This window comes from Eubalaena glacialis, chromosome 6, assembly GCF_028564815.1.
Source record: "Eubalaena glacialis isolate mEubGla1 chromosome 6, mEubGla1.1.hap2.+ XY, whole genome shotgun sequence".
Classification (NCBI taxonomy): domain Eukaryota; kingdom Metazoa; phylum Chordata; class Mammalia; order Artiodactyla; family Balaenidae; genus Eubalaena; species Eubalaena glacialis.
The window spans coordinates 66,214,576-66,242,285 of record NC_083721.1 but is presented as its reverse complement, the minus strand read 5'-3'; the positions used below and the strand labels follow the sequence as shown (position 1 = coordinate 66,242,285).

Below are 27,710 nucleotides of genomic sequence, written 5' to 3'. Positions count from 1 at the left end.
TGTTTAGTAAGACTGTCATGTCAGTCTGTTTACATTACTGATAATATAAAACACACAGACCTTTTCTGAAGAGATTTGGTCTATCACATAACCTCTTTGTTCCTCCTTCTGTAGGTGTTGCAGCTTCCCTGGAAGTCTCCGAGAGCCCTGGGAGTGTCCAAGTGGCCCGGGGTCAGACAGCAGTCCTGCCCTGTACTTTCAGTACCAGCGCCGCCCTCATTAACCTCAATGTCATTTGGATGGTCATTCCTCTGTCCAACGCGAACCAGCCTGAGCAGGTACTTCTGTTCCATCCTGTGCTACCTCTGAAATTTCAATCTTCTCACAAGAGGTGGGTAGGAAAGCATCTTGAGTACATATTTGATTTCTAGAATAAGGTGATACTTCCACTGAACCTAAGCTGTTTTAAGTCCTACTCCTGCATTATTAGTCAACTATCAGAAGAAGCTATCCTCTTCGTAAAAGATTTTTTTTTTAAATTAAGAGATGTCAAGGGGATCTTTCTGAGGATTTTATGTAGGAACCTGGAATTTCATCAAAACACATTGCTGACAGGAAATACCGAGACAGAAAAAGCAAAGTATATTTTGACAGGGAGGGACTAGCACTAACATTGGTGGATGAGAGAGTACTTTTTAAAGATAGTGATAGGGCTTCCCTGGTGGTGCAGTGGTTAAGAATCCGCCTGCCAATGCATGGGACATGGGTTCGAGCCCTGGTCCAGGAAGATCCCACCTGCCGCGGAGCAGCTAAGCTCGTGCGCCACAACTACTGAGCCTGCGCTCTAGAGCCCGCGAGCCACAACTACTGAGCCTACGTGCCACAACTACTGAAGCCCGTGCGCCTAGAGCCCACGCTCTGCAACAAGAGAAGCCACCACATTGAGAAGCCCGTGCACCACAACTACTGAGCCTGCACTCTAGAGCCCGCGAGCCACAACTACTGAAGCCTGCGCGCCTAGAGCCCACGTTCCGCAACAAGAGAAGCCACCGCAATGAGAAGCCCGTGCACTGCAACGAAGAGTAGCCCCTGCTCACCACAACTAGAGAAAGCCCACGCGCAGCAATGAAGACCCAATGCAGCCAAAAATAAAAATAAATTAATTAAAAATAAATAAATAAAGATAGTGATAATATTAAGGAAGTAACATTAGGTAGTAGTACTTGATTTTTTTGGTTAATTGCACAAGTATTTTAAAATAAACAAAGCCAGGCACACTAGATCTCTTCCAAGAGTCTCAAATAAATTAGGGTACGTGAAAATAGAAGCTACTATCTAATAAGGTGTATCAGTTGTAGGTAAAAGATCCCATAATATGCGATACCCACTGCAGAAAATAATCCTCGGAAAATTAGTGAATTGTGACCATGACTATACCTTCATTCCCAAAATTAACTTATTTCTGTTATGAAGCTTTTCGGCTTCAGTAAGCTTTTTACTACCTAAAAATATTTGATAAGCTGAGTTTTCTGATAGGAAATTTAAATTGATATATTTAACAGTAACCTCTTCTATTTCCTTAATCCATGGAACTTTAATAATTAGACTGAGCCTTTGAGATCATTTTGTTCAGCTTCATCATTTTAGGAGTCAGTGACAGAGGCAACCAAAGACTTGACCACAGTCTGCCAGACATTTAAGGTAGAGCTAAGATAAAACCAGGTACCTCACTCTCAGCCCAAGGGGCTTTTTGCAGTACCACTCTGAGTCCTCTCCCATGAAGAGTTAACTTTGGTAAAGAAATGGACATAGATAAGCAATCATGGACTCATAACTCTTCTTCCCTTTCATGGCGTTCACTTATATTCAGTCTATAACTGTGAGCTATCATTTTGTGACCTGGTAAGCATGAGAATGGCAGTGTTAATTTTTTTTAACATTTTTTCTGGAATTAATTTTTTGCACTGGTAAAAGTATTTATGAACTAATAGTAAGGTATCATAAAATGCACTTTCTATATTCTGTTGAGTTAGGTAAGGATACGATGTCATTCCAGTTTGGTATGTAAGAATTTAGACCCCCTGATATCTACAGATAGGTGCTGTAGTACAAAGTTGGTGACCTAGAGGAGTGGGATAGGGAGGGTGGGAGGGAGGGGATATGGGGATATATGTCTACATATAGCTGATTCACTTTGTTATGCAGCAGAAACTAACACAACATTGTAAAGCAATTATACCCAATAAAGATGTTAATAAAATAAAATGAAATGAAAAAGAAAAAAAAAAAGCCCAACAAATAATTTTTAAAAAAAAGTTGGTGACAACTCTACTGTTAGAAATATAATTTTCCAATGTTTGGTATAGTCTGCTGTTTACTAGATAGTTATTGTTATGTGTCTAGAAGGAGATGCAGTGGCCAATTTATTTCTTTTGCTTTCCTTTGCAGGTCATTCTGTATCAAGGTGGACAGATGTTTGACGGTGCCCCCCGGTTCCATGGTAGGGTAGGATTTACAGGCACCATGCCAGCCACCAATGTCTCTATCTTCATTAACAACACCCAGCTATCAGATACAGGCACCTACCAGTGTTTGGTTAACAACCTTCCAGATAGAGGGGGCAGGAATATTGGGGTCACCGGTCTCACAGTTTTAGGTGAGTGACAGGAAATGTTGCAGGTACTTTGGCTTTACTTACGAATTTACTCTCAAGCATATTTACTTCTGCCAGGTTTTCTGTACTCTCTTTCTGCTTGTGTCCTTTTCCTGTCCTCTCTCCTTTCAGCTCCATCTGGACTCTGCTTCTCCATGCTTCTTCCACATAGTCTCCCCACCCATTACTCCATTTCAGGTGGCTCTCGAAAGCTTACTTGTTAAATGACTTTTCCTCAAGGTGGGGAAAGGTGGTATAAAATACCATCAAAAGTGGCCTCTCACTTTTCCTAAGCTTTTATAGGATAGGACTTATTGTTGAGAGCAAATTAAATCAAGAACAATTGATTATAAGCAGGGAGCAGGGGTTTTAGCACACGTGAGAATAAATTTACTACTACTTCATATCTATGTAATGCTGAGTAGGCCCCCGACAGTTCTAAGCTTTCACCTCTTGTCCTGGAAGAATTTTAATAATACTTCCTTTTACTCTCAAAAGTATCCTTGTTTGAACGAGAAATTATATGAGCAGTTTGGTCTTAATACCGAGATCAAATAGATTTAGAGTCTTTTCCAAGGTTTTATAGACCATGAACAACAATAAAGTGTAGCTTAAAATTTAGGTCTCTGTACTCAAACCACTATTCTTTCTATTATACCATAGAGATAGACTATCTCATGCTAAATTAAATTCATTCTGAGCACGTTTTATTTCTCACTTCCGCTGCTCCTGAAATAAAGCGCTGCCTCCTAAATGGGTACTTGTGGTAGAAGTGGCTAAATTCAGTTCATCTGGGGAGGATGAGAAGTACTTAGAGAAGCCTGATGCTCTGGCCTGTCCTTCATCCTACTGAAGTCCAGAATCGACTCCAGGATTCCTTGGTACATTCTCCCCCTTTTCCCTTCCACTGTTGAGTCACTTGAAGATACCAGTGTTGGGGGTTCTTGCCATTTTCCTTCTTTGGGCAAGAAAATGCTATAGCCCTGGCGCCTTGTTCTCCCAGTCTTCAAACAGAATAAGAAAACCAAGGACAAGTGGGAGATTTCTGTCCTAGAACTATTATTCATTCAAATATATTAAAATTATATAGACTTTAAAGCACTCTGAGTAGTGAATACAGAATACTATTGGAATTTAACATTATTTTGATGGTTACACCTGTAGTTTAGGTAGTGAGCTTCCCACATGATCCACATTTATTTTTTCATGTTTTAAAGGAAGAAAAAAACCCTGTAATTTACTTTATAGTTACTACTACCTTCAAATAATTATTTTGGCTTTCCCCTCATAGCCTCATGGTGGCCATGTTTAAAGCAGTAAATTGAGATTGGTTTATCTCATCACAGCAGTTAAGATTCCCTGAGATTTTTCAGTCTTTCTCCCTAACCCTTTCATTGTTCTCTCTTCCCCCACCCATTTTCTTTGCTGGTTCCTCTGTGTAGTGCATTCATTTTCCACTCATTCATTCATTTTTGCAAGGTTGAACACATTTATTAAAAAGTCATTAGCATTGCAAGTGCATCATCACTTGTATTTAAACTCTACTGTATGCATTACCCAATATGAGAATCCAAGCCATGGGCTTAGTTTATATTTTTATTTGCTTGCTTTTTCACTATAAACTATCACCTTCTTCCTTTAGTATTCTTTTGTTTTTTGTAATTTTTTGTTTCACATCCTTTGTGTCCTTATCTGTCTTAATGATTATAAAATGTGCATTGCATTACTATCAAGTAGTAGATATACTTGAACCTTGCTCTGACTCCTCCCACCGTAAAACAGAAGTTGGTATAATGTTGGTGTGTCTGGTTTTGTTTGTAAAGTAACAAAGAACTATGGTAAGGTGGTCTTAGCCGAGAGTAGCCGGCAGGGTAAGTGGCTGCTGTTCCTTGAAATATCTTCTTTACAAGGGGGCTCTTTCATCAATTAAAAAATTTTAATTGTGGTAAAATATAACAAAATTCACCATCTTAGCCAATTTTTAAGTGAACAGTTTAGTATATTCACATTGTTGTGCAACCAATCTCCGGAACTTTCTTCAACTTGCAAAAGTAAAACTCTGCTCATTAAATGACATTTCTCCCTCCGCTCAGCAGCTGGAAACCACTGTTCTATTTTCTTTTTCTATGAATTTGGGTACCCTAGGTGCTGCATATAAGTGGAATCATACATTATTTGTCTTCTTATAACTGAATTATTTCACTTAGCATGTTCTCAGGGTTCATCCATGTTGTAGCATGTGTCAGAATTTCCTTACTTATCAAGGTTAAATAATATTCCATTGTATGTATACACTATATTTTGTTTATCCTTCCATCCCTCTATGGACCCTTGGGTTGTTTCCACCTTTTCGCTATTGTGAATAATGCTGCTCTGAACATGTGTGTATTCAGTAATGCTTTTAAAAGCAATATGTTGGCATGAAGGATCTTAAGAATTTTTCAAATACTTCTTTGGAGGAAGAATAGTGAAACTAAAACCATAAGATATCTTAAAAATACAATCAGGAGGTGTTGCCCCTTTTACATATTTGCTCCCTGCCAGCTGAAGTTGTAGGCCCTGCACCTATGGCCAAACCTGTGCATCGTACATACCATTCACTGGCTTTGCTCATGAGGTAGTCTTCTGGTATGTGTCCCCAAAACAGTGTTACCTGAGGTTCTAGTGCTGAATGTTGATGTCTCCTCGGTCATCATTTGGCTCATGGTAAATGTATTCTTTATTGCTTACCCTTCCTATTATAGTTCCTCCTTCTGCCCCACACTGCCAAATCCAAGGACCCCAGGATATCGGCAGCGATGTCATCCTGCTCTGTAGCTCAGAGGAAGGCACTCCTCGACCAACTTACCTTTGGGAGAAGCTAGACAGTAGCCTCCAACTACCCCCAACAGCCACTCAGGGTATGTACGGTGTTGCTTCGCCCATTTAATTCATTATCATGGAAAATTCTGACTCGCAGGCTCACAAAGTAATTGACTTTAATAGAGTTTGAAAAATAACACACTCTATTTGTAACTGCTGAAAAAGCTATCTGGATCGTTTTGTGTTTTCAACTTTAAAGAGAATAAAAATATCTCCTTTCATCTTCGCAATGCTGCCTTTATGAAATATATCTTATCCAGTGGTAACTATATATAGAAATTCTGTCCCTTTGTAGTGAAGACTTAAAATAGCTAATTGGTAGTTTCCTTGAATTGTTAACTGTAAGACAAGCCTTGAAGTTTATAACCGAGAATCTACTTCCTACTTAAGAAACAACTGTCTAATTTAGTATGAGAAACATCAGCATGGTCATGAGAGGGTTAATCATCCTGTTTTCAGCCTCAAGTCTAATTAGAGGAGGAAGATGGGAAAGAGAACAGGAAAAGGCCCCAGATCATGGGAGATCTGGGAGTTGATCACACCAGATAGGTAAAGATGGAGGAGGCATGAGTATCACCGATGGTTTTCTGCATGTAAATCCAGCTGCTTAGATTTGATATTAAAGGAAACACCCTTGAAAAATTGAGGAAAATTTATGAAATGAGGGAAATTACAGAATTATATATGTAATTTTTATTTCAAGAGAACAAAATTTAGCAGTCTTGTGTGTTGCATCATCTCTAATACAGAGCATGTCTCTTCTAGCATTCTCAGGGCAGATTTACAAATCTTAACTTAAGGAGTTGGCAGTTAATGGAGAGGTCCCAGACAACCTTAGTTATGCCTGATAAGTTTGAATCATATTTTTGGTATAGACCTGTCATGGAAAGGAAAGTCCTAAGTTGTATGGTGAAGTTAGACATTAAAGAACCAGGATCACCAGCCTCTTAAGAGCTTTTAAGTTTCCTTTAAGAATTCCCACAGAAATTATTAATGGACCTTCCCATCACTTTTAAGTTAACCTAGCCCAGTATTATTTTAAAAAACTTCTTTTCAACATAATAACTTTTGGGTTACTCTAATAATGATTACTGCAATGCTGTTGTTCCCTACTGATTGTTCATTGCTAGATGTTTTAGCCATACTGTGGGCTAAATAGCTTTTTTTTTTTTTTGGTGGACTAATCTGTTAATATTACCGTTGTAAGTGGCATGTTTAAATTAGCTCTTGTCTTGAAATCCTGAAAACTATATTCAAGTTCTAGATTTTCCAGTAACTATTTCTGTGACAGTTCACAACTTTGTTGCCTTTTTGTAAAATAAGGCAATTTAACAATATAATCTCCAAGGTCCTCTGTATCAGCATTAAGATTCTATGATTTAAAAAAAAAGATGGCGCCCCAGTGAGAGCCAGGCAGGGAGAGAAAGCCGGAGACGGTGCCCGCCAGGCAGCAAGTCTAGTTAAGCGCTAACTCGGATGCCTGCCCCTCAGGCCGTAGCTCCAGGACAAGCAGACCAGCCTCCCCGAAACGAGGTCTGGGCGCCCAGTGACTGCTTTGCACTGGTCCCTGGAGCAGCATTGCCTTTGAAGATATGTATGTGTTGCTAACAAATGACTGACTCTGGACCTGAACAATGGAAGCCACAGAATGAACGACATACCTGAGCAAGTCACACTATCAGTTTTGTTGGAGAGACCTTAAAGATGGCGGAGGAGTAAGAGGTGGAGATCACCTTCTTCCACACAAATACATCAGAAATACAACTAAATGTGGAACAACTCCTACAGATCACCTACTGAACGCTGCCAGAACCTCAGACTTCCCAAAAGCCGTGCGACTGACAGAGTCTTGGTGCTCTGGCCGGGTGTCAGGCCTGTGCCTCTGAGGTGGGAGAGCCGAGTTCAGGACATTGGTCCACCAGAGACCTCCTGGCTCCACGTAATATCACACAACGAAAACTCTCCCAGGGATCTCCATCTTAATGCTAAGACCCAGCTCCTCTCAACAAACAGCAAGCTCCAGTGCTGGACACCCCATGCCAGACAACTAGCAAGACAAGAACACAGCCCCACCCATTAGCAGAGAGGCTGCATAAAATCATAATAAGGTCACAGACACCCCAAAACACACCACCGGACACGGTCCTGCCCATGAGAAAGACAAGATCCAGCCTCATCCACCAGAACACAGGCACTAGTCCCCTCCACCAGGAAGCCTACACAACCCACTGAACCAACCTTAGCCACTGGGGGCAGACACCAAAAACAATGGAAACTATGAACCTGCAGCCTGCGAAAAGGAGACCCCAAACACAGCAAGTTAAGCAAAATGAGAAGACAGAGAAACGCACAACAGATGAAGGAGCAAGGTAGAAACCCACCAGACCTAACAAATGAAGAGGAAATAGGCAGTCACCTGAAAAAGAATTCAGAGTAATGATAGTAAAGATGATCCAAAATCTTGGAAGTAGAATGGAGAAAATACAAGAAACGTTTAACAAGGACCTAGAAGAACTAAAGAGCAAACAAACAATGATGAACAACACAATAAATGAAATTAAAAATTCTCTAGAAGGAATCAATAGTACAGTAACTGAGGCAGAAGAATGGATAAGTGATCTGGAAGATAAAATAGTGGAAATAACTACTGCAGAGCAGAATAAAGAAAAAAGAATGAAAAGAATTGAGGACAGTCTTAGAGACCTCTGGGACAACATTAAATGCACCAACATTCGAATTATAGGGGTCCCAGAAGAAGAAGAGAAAAAGAAAGGGACTGAGAAAATATTTGAAGATTATAGTTGAAAACTTCCCTAATATGGGAAAGGAACTAGTCAATCAAGTCCAGGAAGCACAGAGAGTCCCATATAGGGTAAATCCAAGGAGAAACACGCCAAGACACATATTAATCAAACTATCAAAAATTAAATACAAAGAAAAAATATTAAAAGCAGCAAGGGGAAAACAACAAATAACATACAAGGGAATCCCCATAAGGTTAACAGCTGATCTTTCAGCAGAAACTCTGCAAGCCAGAAGGGAGTGGCACGATATATTTAAAGTGATGAAAGGGAAAAACCTACAACCAAGATTACTCTACCCAGCAAGGATCTCATTCAGATTCGATGGAGAAATTAAAACCTTGACAGACAAGCAAAAGCTAAGTGAATTCAGCACCACCAAACCAGCTTTACAACAAATGCTAAAGGAACTTCTCTAGGCAGGAAACACAAGAGAAGGAAAAGACCTACAATAACAAACCCAAAACAATTAAGAAAATGGTAATAGGAACATACATATCAATAACTACCTTAAATGTAAATGGATTAAAGGCTCCAACCAAAAGACATAGACTGGCTGAATGGATACAAAAACAAGACCCGTATATATGCTGTCTACGACAGACCCACTTCAGACCTATGGACACATACAGACTGAAAGTGAGGGGATGGAAAAAGATATTCCATGCACATGGAAATCAAAAGAAAGCTGGAGTAACAATTCTCCTATCAGACAAAATAGACTTTAAAATAAAGACTATTACAAGAGACAAAGAAGGGACACTACATAATGATCAATCCAAGAAGAAGATATAATAATTGTAAATATTAATGCATCCAACATAGGAGCACCTCAATACATAAGGTAAATGCTAACAGCCATAAAAGGGGAAATTGACAGTAACACAATCATAGTAGGGGTCTTTAACACCCCACTTTCACCAATGGACAGATCATCCAAAATGAAAATAAATAAGGAAACACAAGCTTTAAATGATACATTAAACAAGATGGACTTAATTGATATTTATAGGATGTTCCATCCAAAAAGAACAGAATACACTTTCTTCTCAAGTGCTCGTGGAACATTCTCCAGGATAGATCATATCTTGGGTCACAAATCAAGCCTTGGTAAATTTAAGAGAATTGAAATCGTATCAGGTGTCTTCTCCGACCACAGTGCTATGAGACTAGATATCAATTACAGGAAAAAATCTGTACAAAATACAAACACTAAACAATACACTACTTAATAACCAAGATATCACTGAAGAAATCAAAGAGGAAATCAAAAAATACCTAAAAACAAATGACAATGAAAACACTATGACCCAAAACCTATGGGGTGCAGCAAAAGCCATTCTAAGAGGGAAGTTTATAGTAATACAATCCTACCTCAAGGAACAAGAAACGTCTCAAATAAACAACCTAACCTTAAACCTAAAGCAATTAGAGAAAGAACAAAAAAAAACCCGAAGTTAGCAGAAGGAAAGAAATCATAAAGATCAGATTAGAAATAAATGAAAAAGAAATGAAGGAAACGATAGCAAAGATCAATAAAACTAAAAGGTGGTTCTTTGAGAAGATAAAGAAAATTGATAAACCATTAGCCAAACTCATCAAGAAAGAAAGGGAGAAGACTCAAATCAATAGAATTAGAAATGAAAAAGGAGAAGTAACAACTGACACTGCAGAAATACAGAGGATCATGAGAGATTACTACAAGCAACTATATGCCAATAAAATGGGCAACCTGGAAGAAATGGACAAATTCTTAGAAAAGCACATCCTTCTGCGACTGAACTAGGAAGAAATAGAAAATATAAACAGACCAATCACAAGCACTGAAATTGAGACTGTGGTTAAAAATCTTCCAACAAACAAAAGTCCAGGACCAGATGGCTTCACAGGCGAATTCTATCAAACATTTAGAGAAGAGCTAACACCTATCCTTCTCAAACTCTTCCAAAATATAGCAGAGGGAGGAACACTCCCAAACTCATTCTGTGAGGCCACCATCACCCTGATACCAAAACCAGACAAAGGTGTCACAAAGAAAGAAAACTACAGGCCAATATCACTGATGAACATAGATGTAAAAATCCTCAACAAAATACTAGCAAACAGAATCCAACAGCACATTAAAAGGATCATACACCATGATCAAGTGGGGTTTATCCCAGGAATGCAAGTATTCTTCAATATATGCAAATCAATTAATGTGATATACCATATTAACAAATGGAAGGATAAAAACCATTTGATAATCTCAATAGATGCAGGAAAAGCTTTTGACAAAATTCAGCACCCATTTATGATAAAAACTCTCCAGAAAGTAGGCATAGAGGGAACTTACCTCAACATAATAAAGGCCATATGTGACAAACCCACAGCCAACATCATTCTGAATGGTGAAAAACTGAAACCATTTCTCCTAAGATCAGGAACAAGACAAGGTTGTCCACTCTCACCACTATTATTCAACATAGTTTTGGAAGTTTTAGCCACAGCAGTCAGAGAACAAAAAGAAATAAAAGGAATCCAAATTGGAAAAGAAGAAGTAAAGCTGTCACTGTTTGCAGATGGCATGATACTATACATAGAGAATCCTAAAGATGCTACCAGAAAACTACTAGAGCTAATCAACGAATTTGGTAACGTAGCAGGATACAAAATTAATGCACACAAATCTCTTGCATTCCTGTACACTAATGGTGAAAAATCTGAAAGAGAAATTAAGGAAACACTCCCATTTACCATTGCAACAAAAAGAATAAAATACCTAGGAATAAACCTACCTAAGGAGACAAAAGACCTGTGTGCAGAAAGCTATGACACTGATGAAAGAAATTAAAGATTATACAAAGAGATGGAGAGATATACCATGTTCTTGGATTGGAAGAATCCAAGTCATTGTGAAAATGACTATACTGCCCAAAGCAATCTACAGATTCAGTGCAATCCCTATCGAACTACCAATGGCATTTTTCACAGAACTAGAACAAAAATTTCACAATTTCACAACTGCTGCGGCTGGCAGTTGTGCATCATGAAAGATGAGCCAGAAGAGGCGAAGCTAATTTTGCATGATGCTCTTCATCTTGCCTATAAGAGTGATAACAAGAAGGCCATCACTTACACTTATGATTTGATGGCCAACTTATCATTTATACGGGGTCAGCTTAAAAATGCGGAAAAATTTTTAGAGCAACAATGAGTTACTTGCTTGGAGGGGCCATGCAACAGGAAGACAATGCAATAATAGAAATCTCTCTAAAGCTGGCCACTATTTATACTGCTCAGAATAGACAGGAATTGGCTCTTGCTGGCTATAATTCTGCATTTCAGCTCTAGAGGAAAAAATTGAAAGAGAAAAGGAATTATCAGAAGACACTTTGTCAGTGGAAGAGAAAGCCAACACCCACCTCCTCTTGGGCATGTGCGTAGACACCTATGCCTGCTACCTTCTGTTCTCCAAGCAGCCATCCTAGTCACAAAGGATGTATGAAGAAACTTTACAGATCTCTGAAGAAATACTAGGAGAAAGACACCCACAGACCATCGTGCTGCTGAGTGACCTGACCACCACCCTGGATGCACAGGGCCGCTCCGACAAGGCTCGTGTTCACGGGCAGAGGGCGTCAGACCTGGCGAGACAGGTGGAGCACCCTGAGCTCCACGTGCTGCTCAGTAATCTGGCCGCGGCCCTGACGCACAGAGAACGATATGCACAAGCAGAAGAGATCTACCAGGAAGCACTGAAGTGAGCAAAGCTGAAAAGAGATGAGGTTTCTCTGCAGCACATCAGGGAAGAGCTGGCTGAGATGTCAAGGAAAAGTAGACCTTTGTTGTAACCTTACCAAGCTCTAGACCCCTTTTTGTTGTAGGGAACGCCTAGTAACACCTCTTATTCCAGTCCCAGCGGCACCCTGATCATTGGCTTAAATCCTTTGTCCTTGATACTCAAGTCCCCTCAACTTAGCCTTCGTGGAGGACAAGCTGTATACACTGTATACACAGCCACTTTTGTTGTGCAAAGAAAACTTTCACCCCCACCTGATTCTGCTTCTAAGGACAGGTGTCAGTTGATGCTTTCCATTGTAACAGATGGTTGGTTAGGTGCTGTCCATGCTGGTCCGAGTATAGCTCTAGATTAAGAGAGGCCAGTTTCCCTCTGGAGTAGAGTCTGGTATTTCAGCCAGGCATCTCTCCCATAAGATTTTTGTTCACCAATTTGCTGCCTTCTCTTATTTTATCAATACCTGGCAGACCAGAGCTACCGGTCTCATGGCAAAGGGGGATGACAGTGAGTTATTTTCTCTTATCATCTATCTCCTGAAGCCCAGTGTGGGATTTAATGCATAAAAAAGTAATATCTTGGCCTGCCACCAGCATCCAGCATGAAGTTTTCAAGTGGGAATTAGGCACTTGAAAGTGTAGTGCCCATTTGATTATAAATAAAAGCGAACTGTATGTTTTTGTATGTATCTGGTTATATACTACTATGAAAGAAGGAGGGCAAGGAATGACGACCTCCTGCGTCCCTGCTCTCTGAGCATTCACTCCTCTGCATCCGGTCACAGGTGTCCCCAAACCCTCTGACTCCAAGTGGGGCCCTATAGGTGTAGTGTTGAAAGCTTCCCAGTCACTCTGATGTGTCCTACTGGTGCTGTAGAAGAACCAGTGCCCTGGACCCTAGCTCTGGCTTTTGGAGTTTGGGTCTCAGTATCTTCGTGTGTAGTGAGATTCTGTCTTAGCCCTGGGAGAATGCATTTGGTGGATGACCTTACCAGGATAGGCTGCTGTGTTGAGAGCTTTATCACACTGCCTCAAGAGTGTGTAAAGTACACAACACGGGGGGCATCGATGAAGTTTTCACCCCAGCAGTTCTGCAATTCTTCTAGGTACCATGAAGGAACCCTGTTGTTGCTGATATGCCTTTGGCGGGGGGGTGGGCAGGATAAACTGATAGTTTGGGTTCCTGTGTACATACTGGGAGAACCCTTTCATAATAAACTAGGCACGCTGCAATAAAATAAATAAATAAGTAAATAAAATTATGTCACAATAAAAGTTACCAAAAAGTTGTCCTCATATAGTTTACATGTGGATACTAGATATTGAGTAAATTTAGAACCAGCATCCTGTGGAGGTATACTTTGATTTTATACAGAGGAATAATAAAGTGGATTTAGTATTGTTCTTTTGGTATATAAAACTTTGAATTCTAAAATAAGTGAAAACTATGTTTGATGGATATTATCTGAACCAAAATATAGCAGTCTGGGCAGTGTTTCATTAGGCCTGTATAGATGGCCCAGATCCCATTAAGTGGAAACATAATGCATGAGACAGTTCATCAGCCTCTGCATCAGTGGGTTCTCAACCAGGGACAGTTTCATTTGGCAGTGTCTGGAGACATTTTCGGTTGTCACAGCTGGGAGGAAGGTGCTACTGGCAGCTAGTAGGTAGAGGCCAGGGATGCTGCTGAACATCCTATATGCACAGGTCAGCCCCCACAATAAAGAATTATCCAGCCCCAAATGTCAACAAGTGAATTAAATTAATAGATTTTTCAAACATTAAAACACCCTTGCATTTCTGGAATAAAGTCTATTTGTGATTAGTTTTTAATAAATTGCTAATATGCAGTATGCTAATATTTTAATAGAACTTTCTCATCTGTGATCATAAGTGAGAATGGCCCATATTTTTCTGTCTTGTGTTATCCTTGGTTGAGTTTTAGTATCAGATGATAAAATGAGTTGGGCAGTTCTTCCTCTTTTTCTATTCTCTGAAACAGTACGAATAAGACAGAGGTGTTTTAGGACAAAGAAAACAGTGTTTTGGCATGGAGTAAGCAAGGCAGAGAATAGTAGGAGCTATTTTGTCCACTTACAGGTGCTACAATGGGGGTATGTATACATATATATTTCTTAAAATTTATATTTGTTAGTCGTATTATTCAAATACTTTATATCTTTACCAATATTTTATTTGTTTCACCTAGTATTTTACGTGAGAGATTTGTTTAAAAATCACATAGTAGGATTGTGGATTTGTCAGTTATGCCTTCTTTTTTTTAACCTATCCTGGGCCTCTGTTGCTTATAGGTTGTTATATCTCACTGATTCTCTATGCTTAATATGCATTTTTGTGTTATTTTAACTGATATTAAAACCCCTGTAGTAGCTTTCTTTGGTTAATTCTTATTGTTATGTTTCTCTTTTATGGTTCATTTACTTTCGGGTTTCCATGCTTTATGTTTTAGGTGTATCTCTTGTAAACAGCATGTCTGGATCTAGTTTGGTTTCCAGTCTACAATCTGAGAACGTTTTTCCTTTGATTGAGTGAATCCATTGACATTAATTTTGATAATGGATATACTTAAGTTAATTTCTAAAGTTAATTTCTAATACCATATTTTATGTTTTCTATTTACCCAGCTTTTTCTTTTACACCCTATCCCATACCTTCTACTGATTATTTCAATGTTCTTTATAAATTATGCATTTTTCCTTCATGGTTCCTAAGAAATCTTCTGTTGTCCTTATCCTTTCATAATTTAATGCAGTGAAGAGAGATGATTAACTCTCCTGCTTGCTTGAGAACTCTGCAGAACCTGGTATGGAGATCACAGATGGAACATCTTAACTATCACTGTAGTCCAACACTATTATGTTACAAGGGAGGAGACTGAGGCCCAGAGAGGATACCAGGTTTGCCCAAAGTCCACTGATAGAAAGCACTCCCATTCTCCTGCCGGGCTGGGAAGCCTCAGGAATCTTGATTCTCCTTCTTGAACTCCCACTCTGTTTCCCTTCCCAGTGAGAGTGTGTCCATTTTTCTTTCATGGGGAGCAGAAAAGTCTTCAGCCACTCAATTTGCCCAATAAACAGGGGCTCATTTCGTCTTCATTGAGATGTTATTCTGACCAAAGATAAGATTTCCCCTTTATTTTGCCCTCAGACATAAAGAAGCTAGTCCTATGCAGTGTTCATTACTCCCTCTTCTGAAAAAATTAAATACGAGCGATTATCATAACTGTATTCATTTGTTCACACATTCATCCATTCTTTTAGTGTGTGTGTGTGTGTGTGTGTGTACACATACACAGACACAACACTTATTCTGTGCAACTGCTTTAGGGTAGAGTGTTGGGGAAGGTAAAGGAATATAAAAATAAAGAGATATATCTCCATTCTAGTGTTCACTGTCTAATGGGGGAGACCAATATAAAGAGATAACTACAGTGCTATGTATTTAATGCTATAAAAGTGTTTATAGTGCTATAAAGTTAAAATGATAGAAGTATTAATTCTCCCTGAAGAGTTTAGGAAGGACTTTATAGGGAATGAAATTCCTAAGAAGAAAAGGATCTTAAGGGATGAGTAGATGTTTTACCAGGTAAAAGCGGTTATTATCAATAGAGAGAACCATGCATGCAAAATCTTACAAGCATAAAAGTTTGACTTTTTTGTTGAAGTATAGTTGATTTACAATGTTATATTAGTTTCAGATATACAACATAGTGATTCAATATTTTTATAGATTATACTCCATTTAAAGTTATTATAAAATATTGGCTATATTTCCTGTGTTGTACATTACATCATTGTATCTTTTTTTTTTTTTTATACCTTGTAGTTTGTACCTCTTAATTCCCTTCCCCTTCCTTGACCCTCTACCAACCACTTTCCCCACTGGTAACCCCTAGTTTGTTCTCTGTATCTCTGAGTCTGTTTTGTTATGTTCATTCATTTGTTTTATTTTTTAGATTCCATATATAGGTGAAAACATACAGTTTTTGTCTTTCTCTGTCTGACTTACCTCACTGAACAATACCCTCCAGGCCCATCCATGTTGTTGCAAATGGCAGAATTTCATTCTTTTTTATGGCTGAGTATTCCTCTGTGTGTGTGTGTGTATTCCCCCCCGCCACATCTTCTTTATCCTTTCATCTGTTGATGGACATTTAAGTTGCTTCCATATTTTGGCTATTGTAAATAATGCTGCTATGAACATTAGGTTGCATACATCTCTTTGAATTTATGTTTTCATTTTCTTTGGATATATACCCAGCAGTGGAATTGCTGGATCATATGGAAGTTCTATTTTCAGTTTCTTTGAAAAACCTCCATGCTGTTTTCCATAGTGGGTATAAAAATTTACATTCCCACTGACAGTGTATGTTCCCTTTTCTCTATATCCTTGCCAACATTTATTATTTGTTGTCTTTTTTACAGTAGCAATTCTGACAGTGTGAAGTGATAGCTCGTTCTTAAGATTTGCATTTCCCTGATAACTAGCAATGTTGAACATATTTTCATATGTCTGTTGGCCATCTGTATGTCTTCTTTGGAAAAATGTCTAGTCAGGTCTTCTGCCCAATTTTTAACCAGGTTGTTTGCTTTTTAGATATTGAGGTGTATGAACTGTTTATGTATTTTGGATATTAACCCATTACCAGACATGTCATTTTCAAATATCTTCTCCCATTCAGTAGGTTATTTTTTTCATTTTGTATGTGGTTTCCTTCACTGTGTAAAAGCCTTTAAGTTTAATTAGATTCCATTTGTTTATTATTGCTTTTGCTTCCCTTGCCTAAAGAAACAGGTCCAAAAATATTGGTAACACTTATGTGAAAGAGTGTATTGCCTATGTTTTTTTCTAGGAGTTTTATAGTTTTCAATCTTACATTTAAGTCTTTAATCCATTTTGAATTTATTTTTGTATGTGGTGTGAGAAAATGTTCTAATTTCATCTTTTTACAGGTAGCTGTTCAGTTTTCCCAACACCACTCATTGAAGAGACTGACTTTTCCTGTTGTATATTTTTGCCTCCTTTCTTGTAGATTAACTAACCCATGTGTGCGTGAGTTTATTTCTGGACTCTCTATTCTGTTTCATTGATCTATGTGTCTGTTTTTTGTAACATACTGTTTTGATTACTGTAGCTTTGTAGTATATTCTGAAGTCAGGGCGGATTATACCTCCAGCTTTGTTTTTTTTTTTTCCCCCTAAAGATTGCTTTGGATATTAGGGGTCTTTGGCAGTTCCATATGAATCTTAGGATCATTTGTTTTAGTTCTGTGAAAAATGTCATGGGTATTTTGATAGGGATTGCATTAAATCTGTAGATTGCTTTGGGTAGTATGGACATTTTAACAATATTAGTTCTTCCAATCCATGAACACAGAATATCTTTCCATATCTTTGTATCGTCTTCAGTTTCCTTCATCAGTGTATTATAGTTTTCTAAGTATAGGCCTTTCATCTCCTTGGTTAAATTTATTCCTAGGTATTTTATTCTTTTTGATATGATTGTAAATGGGATTCTTTCTTGTATTCCCTTTCTGATAGTTTATTATTGATGTATAGAAAAGAAGCAGATCTCTATATATTGATCTTATATCATGCAACTTGATTAAATTCATTTATTAGTTTTAATAGTTTTTTGGTGGAGAATTTAGGGCTTTCTATATATAGCATTGTGTCATCTGCAAATAGTCACAGTTTTACTTCTTCCCTTTTAAAATTTTTATTATCTGATTGCTGTGGTTAGGACTTCCAATGTTGTGTTAAATAGAAATAGTGAGAATGGACATGCTTGTCTTGTTCCTGATTTTAGAGGAAAAACTTTCAGATTTTCCCCATTGAGTATGTTGTTAGCTGTGGGTTTGTCATAAATGACATTTATTATTTTGAGATATGTTCTTTTATACCAACTATGTTGAGAGTTTTTTATCATGAATGGGTGTTGAATTTTGTCAGATGCTTTTTCTGCATCTATCTAAATGATCATGTGATTTTTATCCTTCCTTTTGTTAATGTGGTATATCACATTGACTGATTTGTGGATACTGAACCATCCTTGCATCCCTGGAATAAATCCCACTTGATCAAGGTGTATGATTCTTTTTATATACTGTTGAATTTGGTTTGCTGATATTTTGTTGAGGGTTTTTTTTGCATCTTTGTTCTTCAGAAATATTGACCTGTAATTTTTAGGGTAGTATTGTTATCTAGTTTTGGTATCAGGGTGACGGTGGCCTCATAGAATGAATTTAGGAGTGTTCCTTCCTCTTTAATTTTTGGAACAGTATAAGATGGATAGGTATGAACTCTTCTGTATATGTTTGGTAGAATTCCCCTGTGAAGCTATCTAGTCCTGGACTTTTCTTTTTTGGGAGGTTTTGTTTTTTTTTTAATTACTGATTCATTTTCAATACTAGTAATCAGTTTGTTCAGGTTATCTATTTCTTCCTGATTCAATCTTGGAAGATTGTATGTTTCTAGGAATTTATCCATCTCTTCTAGCTCGACCAATTTGTCGGCATATAACTGTTCATAGTATTCTCTTATGGTTGTTTGTATTTTTGTGATATCAGTTGTAATTTATTCTCTTTCATTTCTTATTTTGTTTATTTGCGTCCTCTTTCTTTTTTTCTCAATGAGCCTGGCAAAAAGCTTATTAATTTTGCTTATCTTTTTGAAAAACTAGCTCTTGGTTTCACTGATCTTTTCTTTTCTTTTGGTCTCTTTTATTTATTTCCACTCTGATCTTTATTATTTCCTTCCTTTTTCTGACTTTGTTTGTTTTTATTTTTCCTCATTTCTTTAGATGGTAGGTTAGGTTGTTTATTTGAGATTTTTCCTGTTTCTTGAAGAAGGTCTGTATTGCTATAAACTTACCCCAGTAGACCTGCTTTTGCTACATCCCATAAATTTTGGAAAATTGTGTTTTTATTTTCATTTGTCTCAAGGTATTTGTCTCAAGGTATATCCTCTTTGATTTCTTCATTGACCCATTAGTTTTTTGGTAACATGTTGTTTAGTCTCTATGTATTTGTGTTTTTCCTATTTTTCTTCCTATAATTGATTTCTAGTTTCATACAATTATGGTTGGAAAATATGTTTGATATAATTTATATCCCTTTTAATTTTGTTGAGACTTGTTTTGTGACCTAACAATTGATCTATCCTGGAGAACATTCCACGTGCATTTGAAAAGAATGTGCATTCTTTTGTTTTGTATGGAATGTCCTATAGATATCTATTAAGTCCATCTGGTCTACTGTGTCATTTAAGGCCACTGTTTCTTTATTGATTTTCTGTCTGGATGATCTATCCATTGATGTAAGTGAGGTGTTAATGTCCCTTACTATTATTGTATTATTGTCAATTTCTTCCTTTATATCTATTAACATTTGCTTTATATATTTTGGTGTTCCTATATTATGTGCATATATGTTAATGAATTTTATATCCTCTTCTTGTATTGATCCCTTTACCATTATATAATGACCTTTTTGTCTTTTTTTATAGACTTTATTTTAAAGTCTACTTTGTCTGATATGAGTGTTGCTACCCCAGCTTTCTTATTGTTTCCATTTGCATGGAATATCTTTTTCCATTCTCCCACTTTTAGTCTATGTGGGTTTTAGCACTGTGAGTCTCTTGTAGGCAGCATATAGATGGGTCTTGTTTGTTTTATCTGATCAGCCACCCTATGTCTTTTGACTGGAGCATTTAGTCCATTGACATTTAAAGTGCTTATTGATAGGTAAGTACTTATTGCCATTTTATTACTTGTTTTCTGGTTGTTTTTGTAGTTCTTCCCTGTTCTTTTCTTCTTCTTTTAGTCTCTTCCCTTGTGGTTTGGTGATTTTCTTTAGTGTTGTGTTTGTGTTTCTTTCTCTGTAGTTTTTGTGTACCTATTGTAGGTTTTTGATTTGCTCTTACCATGGAGTTCATATATGTTGACCTATAATTATATTTGCTTGTTTTAAACTGATAGTCACTTAAGTTTAAGCACATTCTAAAAGTACTACATTTTTATTCCTCTCCCCCATATTTTCTGTTTTTGATGTCATATTTTATATCTTTGTGTCAATCCCTTAACTGTTTATTGTAGTTAAAGTTGACTTTACAATTTTTGTCTTTTAACCTTTGTGCTCACTTTCTTAACTGGTTGATTCTCAGCCTTTCCTATATATTTGCTTTTACCAGTGGGATTTTTCCCTTCCTATAATTTCTTATTTCTTGTTGTAGCCTTTTTTACTTAAAGAAGACCCTCTAATGCTTCTTGTAAGGTCAGCTTAGTATTGATGATCTCTCAGTTTTTGCTTGTTTGAGGAGCTTTGTATCTCTCCTTCAATTGTAAATTGATAATCTTGCAGGGTAGAGTGTCCTAGGTTGTAGGTTTTCTCCCTTTCAGCACTTTGAATATATCATGCCACTCCCTTCTGGCCTGCAAAGTTTCTGCAGAAAAATCAGCTGATAGCTTTATATTGGTTCCCTTGTATGTGACTCTTGGTTTTTCTCTTGTTGCTTTTAAAATTCTCTCTTTATCTTTAACTTTTGCCATTTTAATTCTTGGTGTGAGTCTCTTTGGGTTCATCTTGTTTGGGACTCTCTGTGCTTCCTGAACCTGTATATCTGTTTCCTTTTTCAAGTTCAGGAAGTTTTCAACCATAATTTCATCAAATACATTTTCTACTTCTTTCTCTCTCTCTCTTCTCCTTCTAGCACTCCTATAATGTAAATGTTAGTACATTTATGTTGTCCTTGAGGTCCTTTAAACTATTCTCATTTTTTAAATCTGTTTTTCTTTTTGCTGTTCTGATTGGGTGATTTCCATTATTCTGTCTTTCAGATCACTTGTGCATTCTTCTGTATCACTTTATATGCTGTTAATTCCCTCTACTGTATTTTTCATTTCACTTACTATATTCTTCTGCTGTGTCTGGTTCTTTTTTATGTTTTCTACTTCTCTATTAAAGTTCTCACTGTGTTCATATATTCTTTTCCCAAGTTCAGTTGTCATTCTCATTACCATTGCTTTGAACTGTTTATCAGGTAAATTACTTATCTCTGTTTTATTAGGGTTTTGTCAAGGTTTTTTGTTTTTGTTTTTTGTTTGAAACATATTCCTTCCTCTTCTTATTTTGTTTAACTTTCTCTGACTCTGTGAAATTAGGTGAAACAGTTATCTTTCCCAGTCTTGAAGGTGTGTCCTTGTGTGGGAATGTCCCTGTGCAGTCTGCATGTGCCCAGTGGCTTTGGTGGGAGAACTGGATCTGAAATGAGTATGGGCTGTGTCTTCGCCTGGGGTGTGCTGGCAGCTACCACCTTGATGGGTGGTAGGGCTGGAGATGGAGGGGCTAGAGCTGGAGCCAGGTGTGAGTTGGAGCTTCTCCTGTGCTCAGTGGCCATCACCACCCTATCAGGGGGTGGGATTGGGGACATAGGGCTTGGAGCAGGACCTCTGGGGGAATTGGATTCCCAATTCTCAAGGTTGTTGAGAACAACCTTGGTTTGGGGTATGGCCAGGACCTGAGGATTTGGGGCTGCACTTCTATGCTGCTTTCACTTTTTCCCCGGTGTGTGCCCCTGGGTTAGAGGCTAGGTCGGGGCCAGAGGAGTTGGTTCCACACTACTGGGCTGGCTCCCTCCCCAGTATTTGCAGGGACACGTGCTCAGGGGATGGCTGTTTCTGCCCTGGAGCTAGCCTTTCACCCTTCTGAGTGTGTGCACCAAAGCGTGCACTGGCCATGGCTGCCTTTGCCCTGGTCAGAGGCAGGGCCGGGGTCAGACCAAGTTCTCTTCTCTCAAAGTGTGTGCACACTTGTTGGCAACAGCAGCCTCCACCTTAGTGGAGACCAGCTTTGGAACAAGAGTGGCTGGAGCAGGTTGCCATTGCCGGATGGGGGCATGCCAGGGTGGTCCTGGCAGGCTGGCCAGAGCTCCACACAGTTTCCAGTCTGCTGCTTCTGTGCTGCGACTGGCAGCAAGCAGGTCTGTGCATGTACTCTTCAAGAGTGTAGTCTTGGTTTCTTACAGCCCTCCAGTAAGCCACGTTGGTTTTCAGACCACCAAGGGGGCTTGTCTTCCTAGTGCTGGACCCCAGGGCTGGGCTGCCTAATATGTGGCTCAGACCCCTCACTCCCCACGGAGGATCCTCGAGCCTGTGATATCCCCTCCTCTTCTGTGTCCCCCTCTAGAGGTGGGGGTCCCAACCAGATCGCTTCTCCTCCCTTACTACCAGACTCTGTGTGGATCTTTCTTTACAGCCTTGGTTGTAGAAGAGCCATCCTGCTGGTCCCCAGGTTGATTTCAGTGAGATTTGTTCTATATATAGTTGTAGCTTTGATGTATTCATGAGGGAGATGAGCCCAGTCCTCCTACTCTACCATCTTGGTCCCACACACACTAAAAATTTTGACATTTTAAAGTGAGAAGAACTATGAATAAAAATTCATGAAGGTTTGACCTTTGATTGTGAATAAAGATTCATGATCTGACATAAAGATTCATGAAGGTTTGACCAGAGAGGAGGTTGGCAAGTTCAGGTCCATTTTGTGAGAGTCATTGTATAGCATTCAAAGAATTTGGATGTTGTCCTTGAGACTGTGGATATTGACTGGCTTTTTTATAAAGCCAGAGAAGATATCTAGATCTGCATTTTAGAAACAGCCTCAGCCATCAGGATGAGAGATTGGCAGCCAGGTCACAGATAGGAGGCTTTGATAATAGCTCCATCAAGAAATGAAGAGGGCCTGAACTAAGGACCTGCTGATCAGGATGGAGAAGGGATAGGGGCAGGGTGGGATTCGAGAAAGATGGAAGCCAGAAATCAACAAGACATGGAGCTTGATGATACACTGGGACTCAGAGAAGAGTCAAAGTTAACTGAGATTTCTGTCTTAAGCTATTGAATGAACAGTAACTATTAACTCAGAGAAGATATACTTAAGAGTTTTGCCTGAGGGAAGCAGTGAGGTAGTGGTCCTCTGAGACCTCTAGATGGGGACTGAAATAATGATAATGGTAACAGGTGATGTTTCTTGAGCACTAAGCACCATTCTCCTTTGATAATTAAATCTTAACAATCAACATAGAGACATCTTGATGTGAAAGAATCTACTGATGTCAAGTTAAAAGCAAGACTGCTCAGAGTCAACATTTCTGGGAACCTAGACCGAAATATGTAGGAGAAAAGTAGTCACAAGCTAATCAGTTAGTCTTAATTGTAGCTGTTGCAATGTTGTAAGTGTGTGTTCCTGACCCATCTGTTGCCAGTGATGAGCCATTATATTTTATACAAATGCCATGAGTGGTATTCCAATAAATAACAGATTTTAGAAGTAAAATAAATCCTTAGCTTAGTATTTTGATGTGTGATTCTATGCAGTGTTATTAATACCAAGGAGATATAAATCTTGCACTATTCAAATATTGCCCAGTAATGTCCACTGGTGTTTTCTAGTGTTTGAGTATTTGCTGTAGATTACAGTTCTTTGAAAATAATAGCAGAAATGCAAAGAGAAGTAGATGGGAATGTTGTTGTAGAATACACTGACATGAAATCAGAAATGGATTTAAAATCTGAATTGGCAAAAGTAATACCTATTTCCATAACAAAACGAAAATCAGGGCAAAAAGGCAGAGTATTTTCACTGTTAAATAAAGGAGATGAACTAATAAGAAGCAGCGTGTGTCCTCACGTCTGCCTCAGAGGTGCTTAGGATGTTCTCTTAATGGGGACAGGTTCTCTCTGTCTCCCCTGTCCATCTCCAGCCTAATTCAACCAACATCAACACAGAAAGGAAATAAAATTTTCTTTCTATGTCTGGAAAATTTGACGTAAAACAAAGATCAAGACTGTTGGATACTTAATGCTGTATAGTGTTTTTAAATTTTCTTTTAGAATGACAGAGTTTAAATATTAAGTATTTGTGATATTATCTTTGAATTTTTAAATAGGTTTTATTTTGGCATTTATTTTGTGTTAATGTTCCCATTTTTACTATTTTTTATCATCAAATGTTTGTATCTGGTTGAGATAATTTTTTACATATTTTTGAAATATATAGTATGTCATAATATATTGGTTCAAATAACAATAAACCATGTATTCATTATTTTTTTCTACAGAATACTTCTGAAATTTTTATATAAGAAATGACGCACTGTTTATTATTATGGTTACGCATTATTATTTTAAAAATGCATAAATCATATACAATATAGAGTAATTTGATTTTGGAAGTCTGATCTCTCTACCTCAAATCCTGAGTATTAATATTTATTGGAATTTGGAGACATTCAACATTTTCCTAATTTCTTGATTTTTCTTATGAATCAGAAAAAGATATAAATTTCCCAAGCAATGCCAAGAGGGAATTCCAACGTGGATCCTTGCCAGGCACTGTGCATTATCTCACTCAGTCCTCACAGTAGCCTGTGATGTAGAAGCATGTTGGCAGTTCCGTGTCACACACGAGGAATCAAAAACATAGATGCAGAAGAGGTAGCACATTCATGACCACCTAGCTAGCAGGTGGTAGAGCAGGTTCCACCCCAGGCTGCCTGAGTCTAGAACACATGCTCTTAGCCAGTGCACCGTCTACTAGGCAGCAGAGAAGTGGTTCTGGAACTAAGGAGAAAGGATGGAAGTGGAAATGTGCACTTATATTTATTTCTCTCTAGATTCTGTAGGGCTTCTGGTCCAGGTACACAGCTTGTGTGGGATACAGTATTGCTGTGAACTGGGGTGTGATGCAATTTGTTGCTTTCCAAACTGCAGTTCCACACTGTTGAACTTCCCCTATTCTTTAAAAGAAAGAAGATCTAAAGAATATTTATTCTCTAACTTCATTTCAACAAATTACTCTGCTCCAGAGCAGGCCAAGTGAAGTGACAGATTGAGGAATCAGCCCATTTCGTTTCAGAAAGGGCCCTGTGCCCGTGGCAGGGAGCAGTCTGGTGCTGGCTGCAGAGGTGCTCCCATCTCTGCGTTGTTGCCTTGACTACCTAAACAGCCCTCTCCTGCTTCTGGTTAGACCTGTCTTACTCATGTGTCTGTCCCATTCTCTGATTACGTTCTGAGTTCACTCCGGCGTGGTGTGTCAGCCTCACTGAGGAGGAAAGAACAGTGACTTCACCTTTTCTTTGAAGTTGTCATTTTATTTTATTTTAGAATCTTTACAGTTTACCTCTTTCTGCGTGCCAGAATGCTGCTTAGATCAGGTGTTAAAAATTTCCCAAATTCTCTCTATGGAAGTATCAACAAAATCAGTGGTTTGGTGTGAGCTGATCAAATTTCTAGAATTTCAGGATTTAGGAAAACAACAACACAGTGTGTGAAATTGTGGGGTTAGTTGCCCAGAGATTATGGTTTTCTTGCATGATGACATTTGCTAACGTATTGAAGGTGGAGTTAGACAGATGGCTTAGTTTAAATACAGCATTGGGACATTGATTGCAAGGTTAGGAAATATCCTATAGATGCATCCCACAGAATAGTGTGGTTTTAAATACCTTACAAGAAAGTCAAGTGTGTGTATGGTGGTTATGAGCTTTGGACATGACAGACCTGATTTTTTGTGCTGCTACTTGTGTACTGTGTGATCTTGGACCAATTGCATAGCTTCTCTGAGCTTTTTCATCTTTGAAAAGTAGGGAATATAAAACTTAAGGTTTGTAAGATTAAATGAGACATGTAAAGCTCTTAGTGCAGTGTATGTGGTACACAATAGACACTCGAGAAGATAGCCCATTTATTTATTTATTTATTTATTGAGCACCTTTCTGTGTGCTGGGTAATTTCTGAGGATGATGATACAGTGATGAACAAGACAAACACAGTCCCTTATCTTAATGAGACAAGTAGGCAAGAAATTATAATAATGGGGTAAGTTCCAGCACTAGGGATTACAGGGTGCTGGGGAGCACATAGGAGGGATGGTTAAGGAGAGCCCGGGAAATCAGATAGAACACGGAGGAGGAGAAAACAATTTCCCTCCAGACGGACCCAATCATCTGAGTGAATTCACTGAAAAGCCTCATACATTGGTAGCCATCAGAGTTGTTTGTTTTTAAGGAAAAGGAAATAACACACAAGTGTGAACCAAATAACCACCAAGTATATTGACTTGGGTGTGTACAGTACAATTCAAATGTCCAAGTAAAACATAAGTATAAGTCAGTAAGATATCCATATAGTAAGATATCCATATAGTAAGATATCTATATAGTAAGTAAGATATCCATATAGTATGGGTTCGACCATTTAAATGCTCCCATTAAAAAACAAAAACAAAAGCAAAAAAAAAAAACCAACCCTCCCTTCCCTGGCCTGTATATTGAAGTTAATTTCAGTGTGTGTTTGATGAGTCATTTGTTAATACTACCCACTATATTACGTTAGAAGACAGGGAGATAACCCTGAGGGCGGTTGCTGTCTGGGGGTCTTTCAGAATTTGCTCATCCTCACTAGATGCCCCTCTTAAGCAGTCTGTATCCTCTAGTGATGGCACTTACCCCACTTATTGTGATTTCTCACCTACTTGTCTCGTTAAGGTACAGGGCTGGGTGTGTGTGTCTTGTTCATCATGATATAACCATCCTCAAAAATTATCCAGCACACAGAAAGGTGCTCAATAAATATTTATTTGTTAAATGACTCTGCTTCTGCCTTTGATCTAAGTAGAAATGAAGGTTGCCGGAAGAAACCAGGTGACTAAATCTTAGTTTCATGTAAAAGTTGTCAGCACAGGGTAGAGATAGCTCCAGGTGTTGCCCTAGGAGTATGTGGACTTTGTGCCACCAGTGTGCCACCAGGAGGCTTTTCCTGATTTGCTGCTATTTTTGAGTGGTGAGTGGCTGGAAGAGTTGTGCACTGCCTGAGGGAGACCACAGTGCAGCCTGAGCTTAGAGGTAGGACAGCCCTCCGTTCAGTTCCTGTTGCCCAGCTGTGTAATCTTATCACTCATCTAAAGCCTCGGTTTCCTTATCTGTTCAATGGGATTGATGATAACAATACCACTAAGAGTTAGTGTAAAGATTGAGATCATATGTGTAAAAGCTTAGCCAGTGCTTGGCACGTAGTAATAACTATTAACTTAGGTTTTTATTATCACTGTAAGTCATTTGCGTTTTGTTTGTAAGGAATAAATCAACTATCCTAACGTTGATAAGTTACTAAAATGTGAACCACTGCAATATTTCTTGGTAATATCGGTGTGATCACCTGGGAAATGCATGGCTCAGATCTCCTGCTGTGGGAAAATAATTGACTGACAGCCCCAGTGGCTTCCCGCAGCATCCACCACTGCTTCGCACCGAGGCCATGCTTCGCCTGGGTAGCTCCCAGCCAGTCACTGGGCACAGTGGGGCTGCTAATGCAGGCCCATTCCTGCAAGGTCTAAGACGCCTTTAACAGGTGACCTTGGCTCAAGGACTCCCCATCAACCTGGTGGAAACTTCCATAAGGCTGTGTTGTAGTCTGAGACGCTCCCTCCTTCCTTCCCTCTCCCCTTCATGGGGGCCAGACCTGTACTGCAGTCTGAGCCTCTTCTTGCTTCCTCCAGGTTCCTCTCCATTTCCCTTACTGCCATTTCCTCCAGTAAACCTCCTGCTTGTCTTAGTGTCCACTTCTTGGAGGAGCTGGACTTACACAAACAGTTATCA

The 27,710-nt window shown here is 38.7% G+C and overlaps 1 protein-coding gene and 1 pseudogene across 1 annotated transcript in view; both read left to right on the top strand.

Annotated features, from left to right (window-relative positions):
• The window catches only part of IGSF11 (immunoglobulin superfamily member 11), a 135,724-nt gene that overhangs the window by 104,014 nt on the left and 4,000 nt on the right, over nt 1–27,710 (top strand). The window contains exons 2-4 of the mRNA XM_061193124.1: nt 115–278; nt 2,389–2,596; nt 5,338–5,493. Coding sequence (XP_061049107.1) covers nt 240–278; nt 2,389–2,596; nt 5,338–5,493 — 403 coding nt within the window. The 5' untranslated portion in view covers nt 115–239. The remainder of the gene's footprint in view (nt 1–114; nt 279–2,388; nt 2,597–5,337; nt 5,494–27,710) is intronic.
• Nucleotides 11,285–12,089, top strand: LOC133093765 (tetratricopeptide repeat protein 19, mitochondrial-like; annotated as a pseudogene).